This window comes from Geotrypetes seraphini, chromosome 4 (assembly GCF_902459505.1).
Source record: "Geotrypetes seraphini chromosome 4, aGeoSer1.1, whole genome shotgun sequence".
In the NCBI taxonomy this organism is placed as follows: Eukaryota; Metazoa; Chordata; class Amphibia; order Gymnophiona; family Dermophiidae; genus Geotrypetes; species Geotrypetes seraphini.
Window position 1 is genome coordinate 266,190,949 of NC_047087.1, and position 22,379 is coordinate 266,213,327.

General features: G+C 42.1%; 1 protein-coding gene across 2 annotated transcripts in view; it reads right to left on the reverse strand.

The window, feature by feature from the left end:
• The window catches only part of INPP5A (inositol polyphosphate-5-phosphatase A), a 764,365-nt gene that overhangs the window by 18,702 nt on the left and 723,284 nt on the right, over nt 1-22,379 (reverse strand). For both annotated transcript variants that reach the window (XM_033942100.1, XM_033942101.1), the window contains exon 13: nt 15,524-15,635. In XM_033942100.1, the coding sequence (XP_033797991.1) occupies nt 15,524-15,635 (112 nt within the window). The remainder of the gene's footprint in view (nt 1-15,523; nt 15,636-22,379) is intronic.

Below are 22,379 nucleotides of genomic sequence, written 5' to 3' on the forward strand. Positions count from 1 at the left end.
TGGGTTTAGAACTGTTCACTTGCAATTTTCTTGCGGAAGGTAATAGGTTTTGATGCAAAGGATTGAACCCCAAGTTGAGACATAAAAAGAGGAAGACAGAAAGTGCCTAAAAAGTGGTCGGACCAAGGGACTTGTTCCCAATGAATATCTTCAACTAAAGTTTTATAATCAGTAAGGTCAAGAAAGCTGATATCAAGAGAGTGCCCCTTTTCATAAGTTGGAGAGGTCTTAAAAGAGGGAAAACCCAGAGAAGTAAGAAAACTGCTGAATTCAATTACATCCTTACTAGTGTTATCATCTAGATCAGGGATCTCAAAGTCCCTCCTTGAGGGCCGCAATCCAGTTGGGTTTTCAGGATTTCCCCAATGAATATGGATTGAAAGCAGTGCATGCACATAGATCTCATACATATTCATTGGGGAAATCCTGAAAACCTGACTGGATTGCGGCCCTCAAGGAGGGACATTGAGACCCCTGATCTAGATGGAGGTTAATATCACCAATAATCAGTAATCTTTGAAATTTTAGAAAAGCCCTTGTTATGATCTCAAAGACAAGTTTGGAGGATTTATTCCAAGGAATTGGGGGACGATATAGTACCAGAATACCCGATGGGTGGCGGTGGAGTTCATCATTGACAGAAGCTAGCATATATTCTAATGATGTGTCACTACCCTTTTCGAGAAGCTGTACATCAAAAAATGATTTATCGAGAAGAACCAGACCTCCTCCTTTCTGGCAATTTCTGGGAGAGAAAAGGCCTTGATAACCATGGGAACAAAACTCATTTTGTGTAAATAAATCATCTTTTGCAATCCAGGATTAAGTAATGTACAGGAAGCCCGGATCAAAGTTTCCTAGTAAGTCATTTAATATTTGAATCTTGTTGCATGCTGATCTAGCATTACAATATAATAGTGGGACTGGGGTGAGAGAGTCAGAGGCAGTGCTGGGCAAGTTGGTGATTAGTATAGGTTTTAAGGAAGCGTGATTGACAACCTGAGATTTTTTAGAGGAATAATTTCTGGTGCACACCAGTACGGGGATTCTGAGACCAGGGCAGGTCTCACTATCACTAGTATCTGCCAAATACATTGGCGGATGGAGATTTTGAACAGTGAATGGTATTGAAAGATGCATAGAGTAAGAGGAGAAGGAGCCAAAAAGGTGCTTCATGATGAAAAATGGGAGAAACCATAAGGTTGAATCTAATACTGATTGAGGAAAGAATTGTAAGAAGAGTTAAACTAGCCGGTATCAGAGGCACAATATAACAGCCTCTTCACTGGGCTGGGTCTGGAGGTGGCCTGGTCTGTTGAGACTTAAGAGGGCTGAAAGTAGACCAAGGTGGAAGATGGCTCTGAGGGGGAGGGGCTTCCCGCCGAGACGATTCTGCCCTCCAGTGCAATGAAGGGGAACCACCCGATCTCCTTTCCATTTTACTGAGCTGGAACTGGAGGTGGCCTGGTCCATGAAGCCCTTAAGAGGGCTGGAAGTGGACTGAGGTGGAAGATGGCACTGAGGGGAGCGGGGCTTCCCACCAAAGATGATTCTGCCCTCTGGTGCAGTGAAGGGGAACATCCCGATCTCCTTTTCCCAACACTGAGCTGGAGCTGGAAATGGCTTGGTCCACTAAGTCCTTAAGAGGGCTGGAAGTGGACCGAGGTGGAAGATGGCTCTGAGGGGGCTTCCTGCCAAAGACGATTCTGCTCTCCGGTGCAGTGAAGGGGAATCACCTGATCTCCTTTCCCATTCATTGAGCTGGAACTGGAGGTAGGCTGGTCCGCTGAGCCCTTAAGAAGGCTGGAAGTGGACTGAGGTGGAAGGGGGCAGGGCTTCCCAACAAAAAAGCAAGCAGGACGCAGGTTCCGGTGTAGTGAGGGGAGACAACTTGGCCTTCCTTCCCCTTCATTGTGCTGGACTTCTGGAGCCCTTATGAGAGCTGGAGGATCCCGGATAAAAAGTGGGCGAGGCTTCCCGCTGAAAAAGCAATCAGGAAGCAGGTTCCGGTACAGTGAGGCGAGAAGACTTGGTCTTCCTTCCCCTTCACAGTGCTGGACTTCTGTGAATGTGCACACACCATTTTGGTTAGTTTATTTTCAAAGGAAAAATTTTCCCTTAGAAAATTGGTGTTAAATCTATAGACCTCACATTTGGGTGCAGTTTAAAAATTGCTCCAAATATGTTCTAGGCACTGATTCAATAAATGGCACTTAACTCATAGGCACGATTGGCAATCATCCATTAAGCGCCATTTATAGAATTGTGATTATTGGCACCTAAGCAGTTTTAGGCGCTGGTAGGCATTGAATCCTTAGGTACACTGCCATTTAGGTCAGGGTTTTCTTGGCCTAAATGAGTGTGCCTAAGGTAAGCGCCTATGTTAAACAACACCCAAAATTTGCCCCTAACCATGTCTTCTTGCTGGTAGGCAACTCGTTGTAGACATCTACCTCAAAGTGGTAGGCACCTGTTGAGTTAGGCACTACCAGCTAATTTTTTAATGGATATTTAATTGATTTCAATGGCACTTTCAATTATCAGCGCTGATTGCATATAGGGAGAAGGTCATGCATATAGGGAGAAGGAACCCGATGTTCACTTACAAAATGGGGGGATCAATGCTAGGGGTCAGTTAGCTGGAAAGAGACCTGGGAGTGATGGTAGACACGACATTGAAGGCGTCGGCACAGTGCGCCACAGCCTCGAGGAAAGCAAACCAAATGTTAGGTATCATTAAGAAGGGTATCTCGACCAGAACGAAGGAAGTCATCCTGCCACTGTACCGGGCTATGGTGTGCCCGCATCTGGAATACTGTGCACAGTATTGGTCACCGTACCTCAAAAAGGACATGGCAATGCTTGAGGGAGTCCAGAGAAGAGCAACTAAACTGATTAAGGGTATGGAAAACCTTACATACACTGACAGACTGAAGAAGCTGGGGCTGTTCTCCCTGGAAAAGCGGAGACTCAGAGGAGATATGATAGAGACCTTCAAGATCCTGAGGGGCATCGAAAAGGTTGACAAGGACAGATTTTTCAATTTGAAAGAAACCACAAGAACAAGGGGTCACTCGATGAAATTGAAGGGGGACAGGTTTAGAACAAATGCAAGGAAATTCTTTTTCACACAGAGGGTGGTGGACACATGGAACACCCTTCCGGAGGCCATGATAGGAAATAGCACAGTACAGGGTTTCAAGGAAGACCTGGATAGGTTCCTGGAGGACAAAGGGATTGAGGGGTACAGATAAGAGCAGTGGAAGGTTTAGAGATAAGTGTAGAGGTAGGTATAAAATTAGTCAGGGACCGCTACTCAGGCAATATGCCTGATGGGCCGCCGCGTGAGCGGACCGCTGGGCAGGATGGACCTCTGGTCTGCCCCGGCGGAGGCGACTACTTATGTACTTATGATTAAGCCAATTAAGAAAATTAAGTTAGGTGCCTATATTGGATAGGCACACCAATCTAGGTGCCTAACTTCAAGCACTGTTCATAGCAGGGGTGTCCAACCTGCGGCCCCGTGAAGTACTTTGTGCGGCTCCGGTTGAGGGCGATGCAGTGTTTTCTTCTGCTGCCCCTGGATGTTTACTGTCTTGCCGGCTCCCTCCTCTTTCTTGCTGCAGCGTTTGTGTGGCCCCAGAAAATTTTTTTTCAGCCAATGCGGCCCAGGGAAGCCAAAAGGTTGGACACCCCTGGTTTATAGAATCTGGGCCTTAGTGTATATTTGGCGCTAAATATTTAAATCTTGACAATATATGGTCATTACAATTTAGCACCGGTTCAATTCCAAATCTTGATTGCCTCCAAAGGGGCTAAGATCCCATGTATCCTTGTTTGTTTAAATAGAACATGGCAACCTGGTTGCTCATATGGATGAGCAATACCTGTTGAAAAAGGCAGTCCTGGAATGTTTTGAGAATGTTCCTTATCGTTCACAGCTCTAGAAGAGTGATATGGAGGGTCTGTTAGTGATGAGACCACACTACCCGAGTGTATAGACCATCTAGATGAGCTCCCTAGCCTAGCATCAAAGCATTTGTGGTCAGAAGCTTTTGGTGAGGAGGGGGCTGAAAAGGGAGACCCTGGTAAACTTTTGTGCTACCATTCCACCATTGGAGAGTGCGCTGTAAATTGGAGCAGAGAGGAATCCTGTGGCATAGGACAATAATGTTGATAAGGTCCATTGTGGAATTCTGAGTTGAAGGTATGCAAATGGGGGTCATATAAACCTTCAATGCCATATAATCAAGCAGGCAAAACATCTGATGTGCAGAAGTGTACTTGAGGATGGAGATTGTTTAACACAAATGAATGAGATTGTTGACCCTCTGCTGAGGTAATGATGTTCAAGAAAGATGCTATGAACTCCAAGATTTGAGTCGGCTATAGATGTGACTTTTGGTAGTTCACAGCAAACTCTAGAAGCTCAAGGAGACGAACTGTTGGGATAATGTCATGCTGAGCTGTCTACGATGATGAAGCCTTGATCAACCAGTTGTCTAAATATATAAACCCCCATGAGCGAAGGGTTGCTGCAACTACTACTAGGCATTTTGTGAAGATACAAGAGGCAGAGGCAAGTCTGAAGGGCAAGACCTTGTACTGGAAGTGTAAGGGACCTATGTGGAAGCAGAGATACTTTTTGTGAGTGTGTAGGATGGATATGTGAGTATAGGCTTCTTTGAGATCTAGAGAGCAAAGCCAATCTCTTTTTTCTAGCAGGGGTAGAAGAGAACATGCAGAACTTCTCCTTTAGTAAAAATTTATTTAGGCCACAGAAGTCTAGAATGAGTAAAAGACCTCCAGTCTTTTTAGTATCAAGAAATACTTTGAGTAGAATCTCAAACCCCTCTACTGAAGAGGAACAGGTTCTATTGCACTTGTTTCAGTTTCCGGGTCTTGCTGTGTCTTTGTCAGGTAGAAACCGATGCTTCAGCCACCATGCTGTGGCTTTCTTCAGGATATGCTCTGAAGCCTGCAGTGTGACTTTGTAAATAGTGGGTTCACTGACCTGATTGGAACAGGGCAGTCCACCAATTTGAATTTTGGTGCACAAATCAGTTGGTCAGAAATTTGAGTTTTGTTGTGTAAGTCCATTTTTTACAGGATGTTTTCTTAGCTGTAATAGCCTCTTTCATTTCGTCTTTAAACAATGCTGGCTCTCGTTTTCTCTTCTTTCCACCTTTGTTAATACATGGAATATATCTGATCTGTGCTTCCACATTGGTATTTTTGAACAACATCCAAGCCTGGTTTACACTTCTGACCTTTGCCACTAACCCTTTTAGCTTCTTTTTAACCATTTTCCTCATTTTATCGTAGTCACCCTTGTGAAAATTAAATGCCGTTACAGTAGATTTCTTTAGCGATGTCATGCCAGTTATCAGCTTAAATTTGATCATGTTATGATCACTGTTTCCCAGCAGGCCCAACATAGTTACCTCCCATACTATGTCCTACATTCCACTAAGGACCAAATCTAAAATGGTTCCCCCTCTTGTCAGTTCCTGAACCAGTTGCAGTCATTTATGATGTCAAGGAATTTTACCTCCCTAGCACTCCCTGATACAGCATTTATCCAGTCAATGTTGGGGTAGTTAAAATCACCCATTATACTGTTGTCCAATCTGCCAGTTTTCCTAATCTCCAAAAACATTTCTTCATCCGTCTGCTCATTCTGTCCAGGGGGATGGTAGTATAACCCCACCCGTATATTTCTTCTCTTCCCACATGGAATTTCTATCCATATGGATTCCACACTGCTATCTGTATCGCTCAGAATGTTTATTTTGTTTGATTCAATTCCCTCTTTAACATATAGCACAACCCTCACCCCCCTCCAATTTGATCTACTCTATCATTGCAATATAATTTGTACCCATGTAACACAGTGTCCCACCGATTGTCCTCCTTCCACCAGGTCTCTGAGATGTCTATTATATCTACCTCAAACAAAACAGGAACTGCATCAAAACCAAGCGAAAAGCAAAAACCAAAGACAACTGCAGACTATGTACAAGATGCAGGCACTGTTTATTTCAAACTCTAATGGTATATACAACCTTATTACCAACCGAGGGACCCGATTGCAATGCTTTTTACGATCCAGCACTACACTCGTTCGGGCACTTGTTTTTTTCCTTTAATGCTGTTTGTTGCAAAACCTTATCTACCACAGACCCCTGAGGAAGGTTTATTGTCCGAAACATGGACCGTTTCGGGTCTCTCGGTTGGTAATAAGGTTGTATATACCATTAGAGTTTAAAATAAACAGTGCCTGCATCTTTTTTTATTATATCTACCTCATCATTCAGTCTACTCCTCTACTCTAACTCCTCTACTTTATCTTTTAGACTTCTAGCATTTAGGCTGTGAGAAGATGACAGGGATAACTTGATATTTTTACTTAGCTTCCCTCTTTAGCACTCTTGGCTTTCTTTCACCATTTTTGAAACCTCTCTGTTGGGACTTCCTAAATGTTCTGATTCAACAGTATCTTTCAAGGATACTCTACACCAGGGGTGCCCAATACGTCGATCGTGATCGACAGGTCGCTCGCTTAGGCGACCCCAGTTGATCGCAGAGCGGGTTCCCTTCTTCCCTTCTCTTTTTTCCCCTCCTGACTGGCCCACCTCTTGAAGAACGCCAGCCAATCAGAGTGCTGGCAGGGCGGGGTGAAGGTCGGTGGCGTACCAGTATTCTCCCTAGGGCCTTTTAGCTGGGTGGTCCGCCCAGCTATCATCCGCTCCTGAATTCTGCTGCTGCCGCCACTGTTCAACAATAAAAAAAAAACCGGCTTGGAGAACTTATGCTCCGGGGGCTAATGTGTGCTTGTACCGGCTTCCCTTCTCTTCCCTCTGAAACCGGAAGTTATGTCGTGGGGGGGGGGAGAGAGAAGGGAAGCCGGCATGCACATGTTAGAGCCCCGTTCGCGGGCTAAAGCGGGAGACAGGTCAGTGAAGCTTGCGATTTGCTCTTCTTGCTGCCAGGTCCTGCCTACTTTCTGTTTCCTCAAAGGCAGGACCCGGAAGCATTTCTCCCAATAGGTCGATCTTGGGCCGATCAGCTTTCCTCTCCCCGACGTCAATTCTGCCATCGGAGAGGAAGTTCTGGCTAGCGGAACTTCCTCTCCCATGGCAGAATTGACGTCGGGGAGAGGAATGCTGGTCGGCCCGAAGCAGGGAGAGCTTGGTCGACGGCGGGCGGCTTTGGGGGCCTATTATCCGATGGCAGCGGCAGTGGCTTGGGGGAAGGCAGGGAGGGAGAAAGAGGGCAGGCAGGGAGACAGAAGGAAAGAAGAGAAACAGAAAAAAAGAAAGGGGGCATGAAGAGAGAAAGAAAGAGAAGGCAGGGAGAGAGGAAGAAAACGTTGGGGGGGGGGAATGAGGTCAGGAGGAGAGGAAGCATACAGGCTAAAAAGGGAAGAAAGATTGGATGCACAGTCAGAAGAAGAAAGTGCAACCAGAGACTCATGAAATCGCCAGACAAGGTAGGAAAAATGATTTTATTTTAAATTTAGTGATCAAAATGTATCTGAATTTATATCTTCTGTCTATATTTTACACTATGGTCCCCTTTTACTAAACCGCAATAGAGGTTTTTAGCGCAGGGAGCCTATGAGCGTCGAGAGCAGCGCTGGGCATTCAGCGCAGCTCCCTGCACTAAAAACTGCTATCGTGGTTTAGTAAAAAGGGAGGGGGTATTTGTCTATTTTTGTATGGTTGTTAGTGAGGTGACAGTGCATAGAGTCATCTGCTTCGACCTCTTTGAAAAACCCTGGAATAGAAATGATGATTAACATTTTCTATGCGTACATTGTGCTTTGTGTTTTGTTTAAATTTTATTGTTGGTAGATCATTTTGACTTGGTCATTTTAAAAATAGCTCGCAAGCCCAAAAAGTGTGGGCAACCCTGCTCTATACCAAACCATCTGCTCTTGGGTGACTGTAAGTTTTCCCACCTATCTTAGTTTTAAAGCTGCTCTCTCTCCTTTTTAAAAGTTAGTGCCAGCAGCCTGGTTCCATCCCGGTTAAGGTGGAGTACATCCTTTTGGAATAGATTCCCCCCTTTCCCAGAAGGTAGCCCAGTTCCTAACAAATCTAAATCCCTCAACCCTGCATCATCATCTCAACCACGCATTGAGGCTTTGGAGCTCTGCCTGCAATTTGGCAGAATAGAACTGGTAGTTCATAATTCTATTTATGAGCATGGATGATTGAAAAATGCATTTACCAAAAGAGTGTAGTGTTCTAGCTTCTCTTTCTGGAGGAGCAAAAACATAAGACCTTGAAACTGTGTGAGCATTTTAGAGTAGATTCCAGAACTAGAGAGTGATGTTGAAGTTGTGTTCTCTCAAACCCTGGACATTGTGTCAATTTTTTTAGGAGCTATGTGGACTGCTAGAGAGGTGTCTTTGCTGAGCCCGAAGTTCGACATTGAGCAGGAGTATGTGACCTCATACATGATCGACCTCTCACTGTATCTTTGGGCTGGGCTGAGGCACAAAAAAACACCTGCAGTAGCCCTGAAAGCACTTTTTTTTTTTTTTTTTAGCATACTCCAGATGTCCTCCTGGAGAGGTCGCATCTATACTGGAAGAGACATTGACTTGGATGAAGACTGCGGTGCATGTTATCTAGGTGTCAAGGCATGCCTGGGAAAAGACATGATCAGCAAAAATGGAGAGTGATGGATGGTGTGTTGATGCTTACTATCTATCGAGGCGGACACCTGGGATGACGCCATGCCATGCCTAGAAGGGGAAGAATGATTATGCCTATTACGTGCTACCTCCTCTGATGGGTGAAACATGGATAAAGACATCAAGTCTTGACTCTGAAGAGATTCCAATGCTCGACGCTCTCTATGCAAGACAACAAGAGGTGGAACAATAATCCCTGGATGTAACAGCATCGGTGCATGTGGTGTCGATGCAGGTTTTTGTAGGGTCTCAAATCTCCTGCCATGTTTGATGTCAATGCTGAATCAAATAGTTTTTCACACTAAAGTTGTTGGATTTTAAGCGTCCTCTTTTGCATACTCAGAGAGAGATCACAGCAAATGTCTTGATGGTCAGGACCTAGCACCTGAACACACCAATTAGGGTGCGTCAGAGCCTGAAATGGTCCAATTACATTGAGTACATTTCTTGAAGCTACTTTCATCCTCCGACATGGAGAAAAAAACAGCTGACATGAAGGCAAAAGGCTTGATGGCCCGGGGAGCTCAAGTAAAAAGTATACCAAAACCCATCAAACTCCTTGGGGCAAAAAAGGTCTTGATGTAGTCTGAAGGCCAAAAAATAAAAAATGAAGACAATTTAACCATATTCAAGCGCATGACTAAAAAACCCCAGAAAAAAATTAGAATTATGAAGAAAACAATAAAATTAAACCAAAAAGGCACAAAAAGATATCTAAGTTTGATGTGCTGAGGAGAAACCAAAACCACAGCTTCTCAGGAAACTAAGAACTGATGGTCCTATGAGCTGATGTTGGGTGGGAATGCATCATCACACATGCAGTATGGATACTGCCTAAAGATTTAAAGTGACAGTGTACTTGGCAGTATCCGTACTGGATTCCACAGATGATGCCACTCACATCTGTTTTCTGTGGTCACCTGATCCTCACAGTGTCTCCAGCATTTGGCATTGCCTTTCCTCCGTCTCAAATATCAAGCCGGTATTTGACATTGATTAAAATCAGACCAAATTTGTCTATCCTGCCATTTGGTACTTTTCTGACTTGATCTGTCTGTAAACTGGCATATACTCCTTATGATCATCTTCATCATATCATATTGTTTGACTGGACTTATTTTATCTTATATTTTGTTCATTATTTTTATTTTTATTTTTATTTATTATTTTTATTTTTTTACTTTCTTCTCAATCCTTATTAATTTCATTTTATAGAATTACTTGTTGGAATTTTCATATCTCATCTCAATTTCTATCTCTCTCTTATTCATTATAATTTTTTATTCATTAATTGTTCCTCAGGTACTTTAGTTAGATTGTGAGCCTTCGGGACAGTAAGGGAATTTCTAAGTACCTATTCTTTATTTATTTATCTTATTTTTATTGTATCCTTTAATGTATATTTCTCTGTAAACCTATATTACTTATAATTTTAATGCACACTATTGTCTATTTTTCTGTAAACCGCTTAGAATCCTAACGGAGTTTAGCGGTATATAAGAAATAAATTACATTACATTACATGACATCTGAGAATATTATGGCCTGTTTGTCCTCTGAGAAAAATTAGTTCATTCCAGACTAGATTTGACAAAAGACTGTTCAATGAGGTTACTCATCTTTTATCGATTTGTTCTTGTTTAATAGACTTCCTTCCATTGGCCTATCGGGCACAGTGTGGAAATGGTTTCAGTCCTTCCTTTCTAACATCCTCTCTGTTTTTCTATCCCAGTGATGTTCCGCAAGGTTCTACCCTCTCGTCTGTTCTATTCAGTATTTTTCTCCTGCCACTCCAGCTTGTAAATTATGAAATTTAAAATTTATGTTTGTTATGGACCTTGGGGTGTTTCAATAATATGTATGTTATCTTGTGCTTTGCTTTGATTATAAGTGGTTTATAAATTTTTAAAATAAATAAATTGCAGTCTCCTTAAGAACCTTGGTGTTGTCTGCCATCTCTATGCCGACAACATTCAATTCCTGGTTAAGATTAAACACATTGAGACACAATCACATCTGAAATTGATAGAACACTGGCAACATGACAATTTCATGACGCTCAATGTTGCCAAAATATGCAACCTATTCCTATCTGATCACCCTTCTCCTGATATACCAAGATTCCTTAGGATTGACAACTTCAATATTGCAATAGTTGATAAAATGCGTACTCTTGGAGTGATTCTAGACTCCAGCCTCTCCATGAAATACCAAATCTCCAGGGTAGTTTCCATGATTTTCCACAAACTATAAGTTGTTAGATGTTTATGTGAAGTCCTGTCCTCTAGCTTTTTCTCGGTTGTTCAGGCCCTTGTGCTGAGAGCCCTGCAAATTGCCCAAAATGCCACTACACGCATCATCACCAAAACAGTGAAACATGCCCATAAAACCCCGGCTCTAATCTCACTCCACTGGCTTCTAATAGAACATAGCTTCTATTATTGACTTGCAAAATTCTCCATAACTTAAGACCCTCTCCCACCCCCCATCCCCATCTCCGCAGTGCTACAACATTACCAACCTACCAGGACACTGTGTTCATCTGACAAAAAGTCTCATCCATACGACTAGTTCGACAGGAAACCTACAGATGTTCTCTCTTCAGTATCATTGGACCCAAATTCTAGAACGCTCTGCCAACACCTCTGAGTGCAATATCCAGCTTCGGCTCTTTTAAAAAGGAGCTTATAACCATTCTGTTCTTCCATGCTTATGGGGCCTGCTAACCATTTTGAACTGATTTTTGCAATGCAATTTTCACGGGCTGTCCATTGCCTGATGTCTTAAATTACTGCTGTGTGTGTCCTTTGTAATCTGCCTAGAACTCTGGATAGTGTTGAATATAAATGTATATATATAAATATATAATGTATATAAATAAATATATAAATGTTTGCTTGGTTCTTTCAAATATCACTTTCTCCTGTTTTTTACATTATGGAAAAGCATTTCGACATTCCATAGAAATTAAGAGTGGCAAGTGAGGAACCAAAAATTTCCTTTAAAATAATCAAAGATTCACATACAATTTTCTGTACAGAGTGAAATCTCTGTTCATTTTCCAAGACACAGTCAAGATTTTCTCATCTGTAATCAGTCAAATATGACTGGGCATGAATTTTAAATAAACAGTAGCATTTAAGACTATAGAATTAAAACAGAATTATCTTTAATGCAGTAAAGCAGCTTAAGGTCAGATTTACTCTACAGCATGGTTGTCTACCCAAAAAATATAAAACCATAACCTTCTGCATTGTATGCATGAGCACTTTCCAATATTTGAAGATCATAATGCCACTTCCATCGGAAGTGAGGATACATTCATCAAAAGCGACTTGATAATTTACAAAGGCAGCATAAAATTGTGGATTTTCAACTGCATAATCTTTAGACAGATAAACAAATTACACTAGTGCACAAGCAGAAACAATGTACACTTGGCTGAGCATTCATTATTGCGTGCTATCAGGCATCAACACAACTCCCTAGCAGTGGGCAACCTTTGGTGTTTTAGGGCTCAGGAAGCATAAAATAACATGATGGTGAGGTAACCGACCATGGCATGATAGATGATGTTGCACGAAAGCTGTTTACAGTCCCATGTCTGTACAATCTGTAGTGCCTAGCGTATGGGGCTCAACAAACTGTGTGCTAATTTCTGTATACCATCTATTTTCCTACTGAGGCTTTAAAGTTGCAGGACTTGTGGTTTGCAACAGAGGCAGAAAAATTAGTTTGGGGCAAGAATGGACATCAGGCTTAAGATCTAGCCATTAATAGTCACAATAAAGAATAACAGGACCACAGAATATAATTAATCTACTGGCAGATAGGAACTTAAGATCCGACATCTTCGCAAACAGAGAATTATTTGCAAATACTCTGAAGCAGCTAGTCAATTTATATAAGTAATTTGTTTCTTCAACTTGGAAACATTTTATCAACAATTTAAAACTGAACCTTCTTACTCTATATTCAAAACATTTTTGAAAACCTGGCTTTTCTCTCGTATATTTACCACATGAACTTCACACTCATTTACCTTCACACACCATGTTCTATCTTTTTTTATTTTCTTTATTTAACCTTTTTTTCTTCCCCTCTAACTGCTTTGCTGCAATATATTTATTTATTCAAAATTTTAGCCTGTTCTCCCAAAGGTGCTCAGAATGGGTTACAAATCAGGTACTCAAGCATTTTCCATACGATTAGCAGTATATTATGCCATTACAAATAATTACATTTTGGGTAATTTTGAAAGCATAGTGTTAATAATGTACATAACTGTGCACAACATATCCCCAGAAGGAAAAACTTGTGCTACTTCAGAACTTCACTGGCTAAATAATTTGTGTTGGACCCAACAATAAAGCTGTTTTGATTTTTCCTATACTGTGCATGCTGGCAAGTGGCTAATATCCCCTGTGTTCACTGATTCTGTCCATCCTCTGGCAAAAAGAAAAATTGGTCTCCGAGCCTCAAACATCCTATCCCTCTATCTTCTACCCTCAACAACAAAAGAGACTGCCTAGTCTTAATCCACTCAAACTCCCTGGACCAATACTCACCAATACCAATACACCTTCCAATAGCAAAAAAAACTCATGGTCCCCGGGACAGAATATCTTGAGGGGGTCAGTCAGTGGCATTTAAAAAAAAATGATGGCTGCCCAGTGAGAGGGAGTTCAGCTCTTTCAACCTCACTATTCATTGAGGATACGGTAGGAGTTGAGTGGGTGGAGGAGGACTTACAAGGAGCTGGGTATATAATAATAATAATAACTTTATTTCTATATAACACCATACCACTAACAGTTCTAAGCGGTTTACAAGGGAAGAGACTGTATACAGACAGCGACTTTACAGAGAACTTTCAAAATTACACTGGCATGTTAAGTTTAGTCAGGTTTATCTGGAAGTGTTTTGGAAGTACAACAAGTTGAAGTTGGGTTAATTTGTCAAAGAGATAAGTTTTGATTGACTTCCTAAACGTTTGGTACGAAAGTGCGCTTGAGATGAAGTTGGTTAAACATTTGTTCCATTTGCCTGCTTGGAATGATAATGTTCTATTGCGTTATCTCTTGTAGGTACTAGTGGATACTTTGTTTGTTACCAATGACATATGCAATGCATGTTTGTCACAATGCCAAACTTTCTTCTTGGTTAAGTTTTGAACTGCAGTAGAGATATCATGACAATTTCTTATGGTTGCATTTTGATATAAAACTTGCCATTTTGATTGTCATGCTTCAGACCCAACAAACTTATACTGGATATTATATTTGGCAAAAGGCAAGAGTTGAAAGATCCTGTACCAGAATGGGAACATGGGGCTAGGGAGTGGAGGGAAGGTATTTGTGTTTTATTTGGTGACCATCTATCTGTATTCTGTGTGTGATATTAAAATCAGTATCAACTTGTACCTTAGGGGTTGCAACTATGATACTCCCTTTTTCAGGGATTGGACCACATTTGGAGTGAGACAAAAAGGGCTCCCTGGAAGTGCCCCTAAAAACATGCCAGTACTGCCACTTGAATCTTTAGAAAACTGGCAGTCAATCCGTTCTGAAAACCATCTAACAAAAAGGACAAAAGCTGAAACAAGGAGGCTTAGAATACTGGAACATCCCGCTTCATCCACCACATCTCAAACACATCCCAAACTCTTGCTTAAGATAAAGAAGTCTACCCTTTCCATGCCTGAAAGAAGATTTGAGATGTCTGTGACCAGATAACCCACTAGTTCCGGCTCCAAAAGACCCTTTTCCAGTGGCAGCCTGAGTTGTTCTTCCATCTGAAGGTGGACCAGATCTTTATAACATGGCCAGCTAGGCCAGTTTGGTACCACCATCACCACTACTAAACCAGGGTGCAACGCTATCCTCTGTAGAACCCAGATGGTACTCCAAACAGTGGTATATCAGACAAACTAAACTAAATAATGCATACAAGTCAGTCCACTTCCATTCCTTCTGATATCTGAAGCAGCATGAGGCTTTCATGTTCTGCTCCGATGTTTTCAAGTTCATGATCATGGTGCCACATGGTCCTTTATGAGGGAGAACATGTCCTCCAACAATTCCTATTCTTTAGAATCCAAAGCGTGTCTGCTCAGAAAATGTGCCTGAATATTCAGAGACCCTGAAAAACTCGATCCACTGAGGAGAGTAGCCTCTTGAGTGAACGCTGTACTCTTCATTTCTCCTTGACGGAGGACAGAATTCTGACAGACTTGCCTCGAACCAAAAACATGGAGGCATACAATGCTTGCTATATGGCTATTATCCTCAGATGGTTTATCAACCAACTGGACTGAGGGGCCACAAGATCTATCATGACTACTACCGTACTTACTATAGAGACTCCAAATTAGTCCAGGGAATAGGATTCCTGGGATTCAACCAAGAGCCTGTGGACCCATGAAAGATGAGCAATGTAACTCAGGAGACCATTGTTCCATCCGTGACCTCTGCAAAGGCCTCAAATGTGCTCACTCCCAGGGCAACAGACTGATAGTTACTACAAACAACTCCAAGACATGTATACTGTATAGTCTCAGACCCAGAGCATCCTGATGTTGAGCAATGTCCTTACTTGATCCTGCAGTTTCAGTGACCTCTGCTGGATCAGGAAGAACTAGGATAGTGAGGGGGTGCATCTGGTATTTTTCTGGTACTTACCTGAAAACTACAGACTTCAATTGTTTTACACTTGATTAATTTTAACCAATGTTTATTAGTTAAAAACCAAACACAGAAATCTTAATTATGTTAAAATATAGCAACAAAAAGCACATCCTTAATGTATTATTGCCCTTACCTTTAGAAGAAAATCCTTTGCTGAATGTGACATTATGATTCGATCACACCAAGCTGGACATCTAGTATTCATATACTGCTGTCCCTGACTACTGTCTTCACTGTAGGGATAACTGGTATAAAACAAAAACAAAAAAAGAATTGTTAAAAAAAACCCCAAATAGGCAAGCTGGGCCTACTTATTTTGTTTTGTTGGTAGATTAAACAATTATGAATTCAGTCTGGAAAGCTTTCATCCTTGGAAAAAAAAAATCTCATTTTTCAAAACGAACTATTTATTGGCTCCCTTAGGAAACAAGAATTTCATACTTGTGAACTGGACGAGACTAATGAGCAGACATGTCTTCATCTTCAAGGTTGCAGTTGATTGTCAGATGTACATTGCGGCCCTGATTCTGCAAAGTGCGCCTACATCTAAAGCCCAAACCACACTGAAAAGTAGACCTGGTTTTCATTCGCCTACAATTTCCGCGTTAGATGGACGCACTATGGAGCCCAAATATATGTTAATAAGTGAAGAGACGTCCACATCGAAGCATCTCCCACACCCACGCCTATATGGTTAGGCGCAGTTTTTCCCGAAGAGTGCCTCCTGAATTATGGATGCATCTCGAAACTCGCATTCACATCCTCAGGACGCCCATCTGCCAATTATCGCTTGTTAAGACCCTTAAATCATTCATTAACCACTTAGTTTGAATGCCTAACTCTCGCTTAACTTTGGGCAGAACTTAGGCGCCCTTTATAGAATCAGGGCCTGCGTATCTACTGTGCAGACAATTAAAATACTGCGGTATATTTTCCAGCAGATCACTTTCCCTCTATATGGCGTATTAAGTTGTGCGTGCAAATTAGTGCACACAGCTGATCTGTATGCACAACTTAATTGATTAATTGGAGGAGATAATTGTTAATTAACACCTCATAATTGACACAAATTAAAAGTTATGCACACAACTTGGAAAGCGCAATTCTATAAAAAGTATTCAGTTCTAGTGCATGAATTTGAAAAGAGGGCATGGATGGATCATCGGCATTCCTAAAGGGTTAGGTGCATTGTTATAGACTACGTCTCATCTGCACACAGCTTAGGCACAGTGATTTAGGCCTGGTTATATCTGGCCTAAATAGGTTCACCTAAAAGTTATGCAATGCATTGGTGCTCAGTGTGATTCTATAAAAGGTACACACATCTTGTAAAATCACACTAAGCACCGTTCTAGGTGCTGATTTTTTGGGCACTTTATATAGAATCAGGCCTTTTCTACATAACTTTCCACAAATAAATTATCTGTATACAGTTATGCATTTATTCACTCAGGTTAAATAAATAATTGAAATGGCTGATTATACAAATATAGGGCCAGATTCTTTAAATGGCACTGAAAATTGAGTGCCGGGAAAAGCTGATAGTTAATGGCTTATTAATCAATTTGTTTGCATGTGCATCATGGATCCATGGTGAAATTTCAATGCCATGAATAAAATCTGAGGGATAGTGCATTAATTGCAAAAATCAACAGCTAAAACACCTTAGTAAAAATGCCCCATAGTGACACGTGGCCAAAAGTTTGGTATATATCCTGGCTCATTGTTTTGGTCACTTCCACTCCTTCTTGGATTTCTTTTGGTACTTTTTGTGGGTGGGTGCTAGTCTTCTCTTTTGCTTTTTTTGGTTTTACTAAAGTTTGGTTTCCACAGGTGGGAAAATTCAAAGAGACTTGTATAGCTGACATTTGCTGCTGGCCACATGGACTGACCTATATGTATCTTTGGCACTATGGAGTAAATTCTAGAAAGGTCGCTGAAAATCAGATACTGGGATAACATACACAACTGCCATTATATGGGAACTCCACTAACTTGGAACATGAGGATGTTTCTGGCCAGACTTTACAGTAGATATCCTGTAAACAACGGGAAGGTTGGATAGGCTGGAGGGAGCTTAGATGGCAACTTCAACAGTTGGAACCTAGGACAGTACCAGGTACCCTGTTATCAACAAAGGCTTATTTAGGTCCTATGTATCTGGTAAGATCCCAAAAAATACCTAGATGTGTGGAATACCTGGTGCTGTTTACTGCCAGAACATGCAGTGGCTTCCCCTAATTCTACCATCATATTAGTTTACATACATTTCCTCCAGAAACTTGTGCAAACCATTTTTTTTAACTCAGCTATTGTTAGTAACTTTTCTCTAAAATCCAGCACAGTACCAGATGCCGATTTTTAAACAGGGCTCCAGAGGTGATTTGGGAAATTATAGAGGGGCATAATCAAAAGATACGTCTAAGTCCGTTTTGGGCCTAAGTCGCTAGTCGCCCAAAGTCGGACATGGGAAAAGGCCCATTTTTGAAAAATACATCCAACATATCTTTTTTCCCGAAAATCGTCTAACTGTATGTCCAGCCAGACCACTAAGTCATCCATCTTTATACCCCATTTTCATCCAAAAAATCGTCCAAGTCAAAAACGCCTAGAAAAAGACCTTTTGGACATGGGTAGGGTCAGCAAAGTGATGGACTGGACATCCAAACATTGCACCAGAGTAGTGGGGTACCTTACAGGGCACTTCTGTGAACGTCACAAAAAGGGTGCCACATACACATCTCACCACAACAACTTTATAGGTCAAAACACCCACCAGAACCGACTAGACCCACCTGTCTACCATCCCAATAGCCCTTATGGCTGCAGGTGCCACTTATATGGTATTACATAAGGGTTTGGTTTTTTTTGGGGGGAAGCACATGTTTCACCATGCATGCAGTGGTTAGAGAGGCTTATGGGCTTGGGTCCTCCTCTCAATGGTGCACTAGCACACCCACAGACCACTTAAGCCACCTCTGTGCAGCTCTACTAGGCTTTCCTATGCCAGGCTGCCAGTTGCTGATGTTCTGGAGGCAGATATGTAAAGTTATTATGATTTTTATGGCCGGGTGGTGGGGTGGGGGGTCAGTGATCACTGGGGGAGTGTATAGGGGTCTGTATTTTGTCCCTACAGTGGTTATCTGGTCACTTTGGATACCTTCTTATGACTTAGACCTGGTTTTAGATGGCCCAAGTCACAACGTCCAAGTTCCGTCTAGGCAGTGTTGTAAAACTTTTGGTTATACATGCAGTACGACTAAGTCTAGGACGGCCCACGTTCCACCCAAATCCCTCTCTCACCACTCCTCCTAAAACGCCCCTTTTAGCTCTGGTTATACTGCAGCACTGTGAAGGCCTAAGTCATTTTTAGATACGTTTAAAACCTGGTTCGATTATCGGCACTTGGACAACTTGTCTCACTGATCGTCTAAGTGCTGATTTAGGCCAGTTTCTAGACGTATTTCTGTTTCGATTATGAGCCCCATACATGGTGAGTCTGACATCAGTGCCGGCAAAATGTTAGTGACTATTATAAAGAACAAAATGACAAAACATACGTAAACATAAGCATGGATTAATGAGAGAAAGCTAACATGGACTTAGTCAAGGGAAATCTTGCCTCACTAATCTACTGCATTTCTTTAAAGGGGTGAATGAACATAAGGAAAAGGTGAGCCAGTTGATATTGTGTATTTGGATTTTCAAAAGGCATTTGACAAAGTACCTCATAAAGGCTTCTGAGGAAATTAGAAAGTCATGGGATAGGAGGTAATGTCCCATTATGAATTAAGAATTGGTTGAAAGAAAACAGAGAGTAGGGTCAAATGGTCAATATTCTCAATGGAGAAGGGTAAATAGTAGGGCTCCCCAGGGGTCTGTCCTGGGACAGCTGCTTTTTAACATATTTATTAATGATCAAGAAATGGGAATAATTAGTGAGACAAATTTACTGATGAGACAAAGGGCTCCTTTTACTTAGCGGCTTCAGTGCGCGTGACTTTTAATCACGCGCTAACCCCCGCGCTAGCCAAAAAACTACCGCCTGCTCAAGAGGAGGTGGTAGCGGCTAGCGCGGCCGGCGGTTTAACACACGCTATTACGCGCGTTAAACTGCTAACGCGCCTTCATAAAAGGAGCCCAAAGTTGTTCAAAAGTTGTTAAATTGCAAGAGGATTGTGAAAAATTACAAGAGGACTGTGTAAGACTGGGAAACCGGGCATCAAAATGGCAGATGGCTTTCAATGCGAGCAAGTGCAAAGTGATGCATGTGGGAAAGAGGAACCCAAACTATAGCTACATGATGAAGGGTTCCTCTTTAGGAGTCACTGCCCAGGAAGCGGATTTAGGTGTCATCACTGAGGATATATTGAAACCCTCGGTTCAGCAGCAATAATTGGATTTTTTGCAGCACTAAGCGGATAATGCTTCTGAAAATCTTTGCAGACCACCAGGGTGCTATCTGGATCGTGCTGGGATGCTCTGGTGGGGGCAAAGCCAGGCGTCACCCAGAGAATGGCAACATTCAATGCCAGTATCTGGATAAAAAAGCTGTCCTAAGTTTTCTGAATGGTTATTTGGGTAACGGCACTGATCATCATTATTTGGGTCATTGTGGCTGTGCCTGTTGTACCCAGATATTTAATGCCTGGTAGCCTAAATATTCTGGGACTACTTCCCATTACAGCTGGTGTTTAAAATAAACGTTGACTGCAGAATTTAAATATTGACCCATCAGTGAGCTACTGCCAGATCATGCCACCACAATGACCCGAAAACTTTTTAAGCTTGCCTATTTCCCCCCCATTGCGGCTAGAGTGGAAGGTGAGGAAATCTAGGGGTCCTTTTACTAAGGCGCGCTAGCTGATTTAGCGTGAGCTACAAATTAGCACGCGGTAAATGCTAACGCATCCATAGAATATAATGGACGCGTCAGCATTTAGCGCGCGCTAAATCGGCTAGCACGCCCTAGTAAAAGACCCCCCTAGTGCCTTGCCTTTCCCTGAGAAAATTGCCACTGCACATACTTCTGGAATGGACAGAATTCTTTTGATATTATATTTTCCTCTGTGTAACTTTCAGTCAAGCAGCTGCTCCATTTTTTTTCAAGCGGTGTTTTTGAATAAGTATTAAAAAGACAATTGAAGATTCTTGTGCTATAACAAAATGAAATGTCACGCTTGAAGAAAAACTTATTTACCACCCTACTTGATGCTGTATCATAAAACCGAGATCCATAGCTTTCTACCAATTGAGTTTACAAGCAACGTGGGCATTAAAAAGAGATTAGAGGTGGCAAACAGCCAAGTAAAGTACCCTGAATGTACTGCAACAAACCAGTGATCTCAGTACGTTTTCCACCTCATCAAGCCTTACAAGACTCATTTCCAAAATATATGATGAGAATTCAATCTGCTACTTCATTGCCATACAGAAGCATAAGTTATTTCTAAGCATTTACAGAATATTTTGTTGTAATAATGTTGATTTGGGTACTTATTTCTCTCTAACTTAAGCAATTCATCTCCTAAATAAAATTCCTAAATATTTATTAGTTTGGCTCCATTACAGTTTTCCACAACAGAAACTACATGATATTACATTTCTTTCTAAAAACAAAACTTTATCGACAAGAGTGGTTGGAAGATGTGCAGTTTGGACAAAAGAAAGTGACCTTGCTGGGTGCCAGCTGCATACAATGTCACCGCCTATCAGGTTCCAGTAACCCAGGCCAAAGTGACGTGATAGGAGAAAGCATCTGCTCCATCTAGTTTTCATCATTTAAAACTGAGTTACTGACATTAACTCAGAGGACTGCTGACAAAACAGCCGCAGTCATTATTCAAATCTGACATCAATAACATACTTTATATGACAAAAATTAGGTAGGGGAAATTCTGTGTGGCATGGCACATCACTCCACTGCCACTGTCTGATAAATGGCACCGCTGGAATTTAATCCTACATTTACATCTGATCACCCAAGCTGAGCTACAGAGCGATAACATTGTAGAAACAGGAGCACATGAATGTGGTGCTCTGTAACGAAGCAAGGTCATTTACATCTTTACGGTGTGCTTGAATTTGCTCATAATTATGTTTATTAGCAATTCTCTAGTGCAGAGGTCTAGATGACATCTAGAAACGATCCATTTACTACGTGTTATAAGATTATAACAACCTACAAAGACTCCATAAGGAATTTTCAAAACAAGTAAATACAAAGTGAAGCTGGTTAGCTATCTTTTTTTACCAAAACTCAATATAGTCTTGATAGATTTACACTCAAAATAATAGCTTGAAACCTTTTCTCTGTCCAGTAGGGCCTTTCCTCTGCTGCATCCGGACCACAGGAAGTTGCATCAGAGAGGTGGTATGTGTCAGAGGAAAGGCCCCACCGGAATACAAAGCAGCCATCAATGATGCCTATATTTCAACCCACCAGTATATGGAGGACCCGAGGGAGGTGGAATGGAGGTAGGCGGAAACCAGACCCACCCGGGTACATGGGGGGAGAGGGGGCTCCATTTTCAGAGGGCTCCTACCATTGAGCAGATCTGAGCATTTTTATGGGCTTGCTCAATGGTAGCTATGCCCTATAGGAGTTAATTATTCTTGGATAAACTTAGCTTTTCTTTTTGCCTTTCTTTCTCCCATGTAGGTGTTCTCAGTGGCGTACCAAGGGGGGGGGGGAGGCTGTCCACCCCAGGTGCAGCCTTAGGGGGGGTGCACAGCCGGCCAGGTCCGAAAAATTTTACCGGGCCGATCAGCCTTCCTCTCCCCGACGTCAATTCTGCCGTTGGAGAGGAAGTTTGGGCCGGCCAATCGCTGCCTAGCTGGGCGGAACTTCCTCTCCAACAGCAGAATTGACGTCGGGGAGAGGAATGCTGGTCGGCCCGACGCAGGGAGAGCTTGGGGTGGCGGCTTTGGGGCCTGTTATTGGATGGCGGTGGTGGCGGCAGCTTGGGGTTCTGTTCTCTGATGGCAGC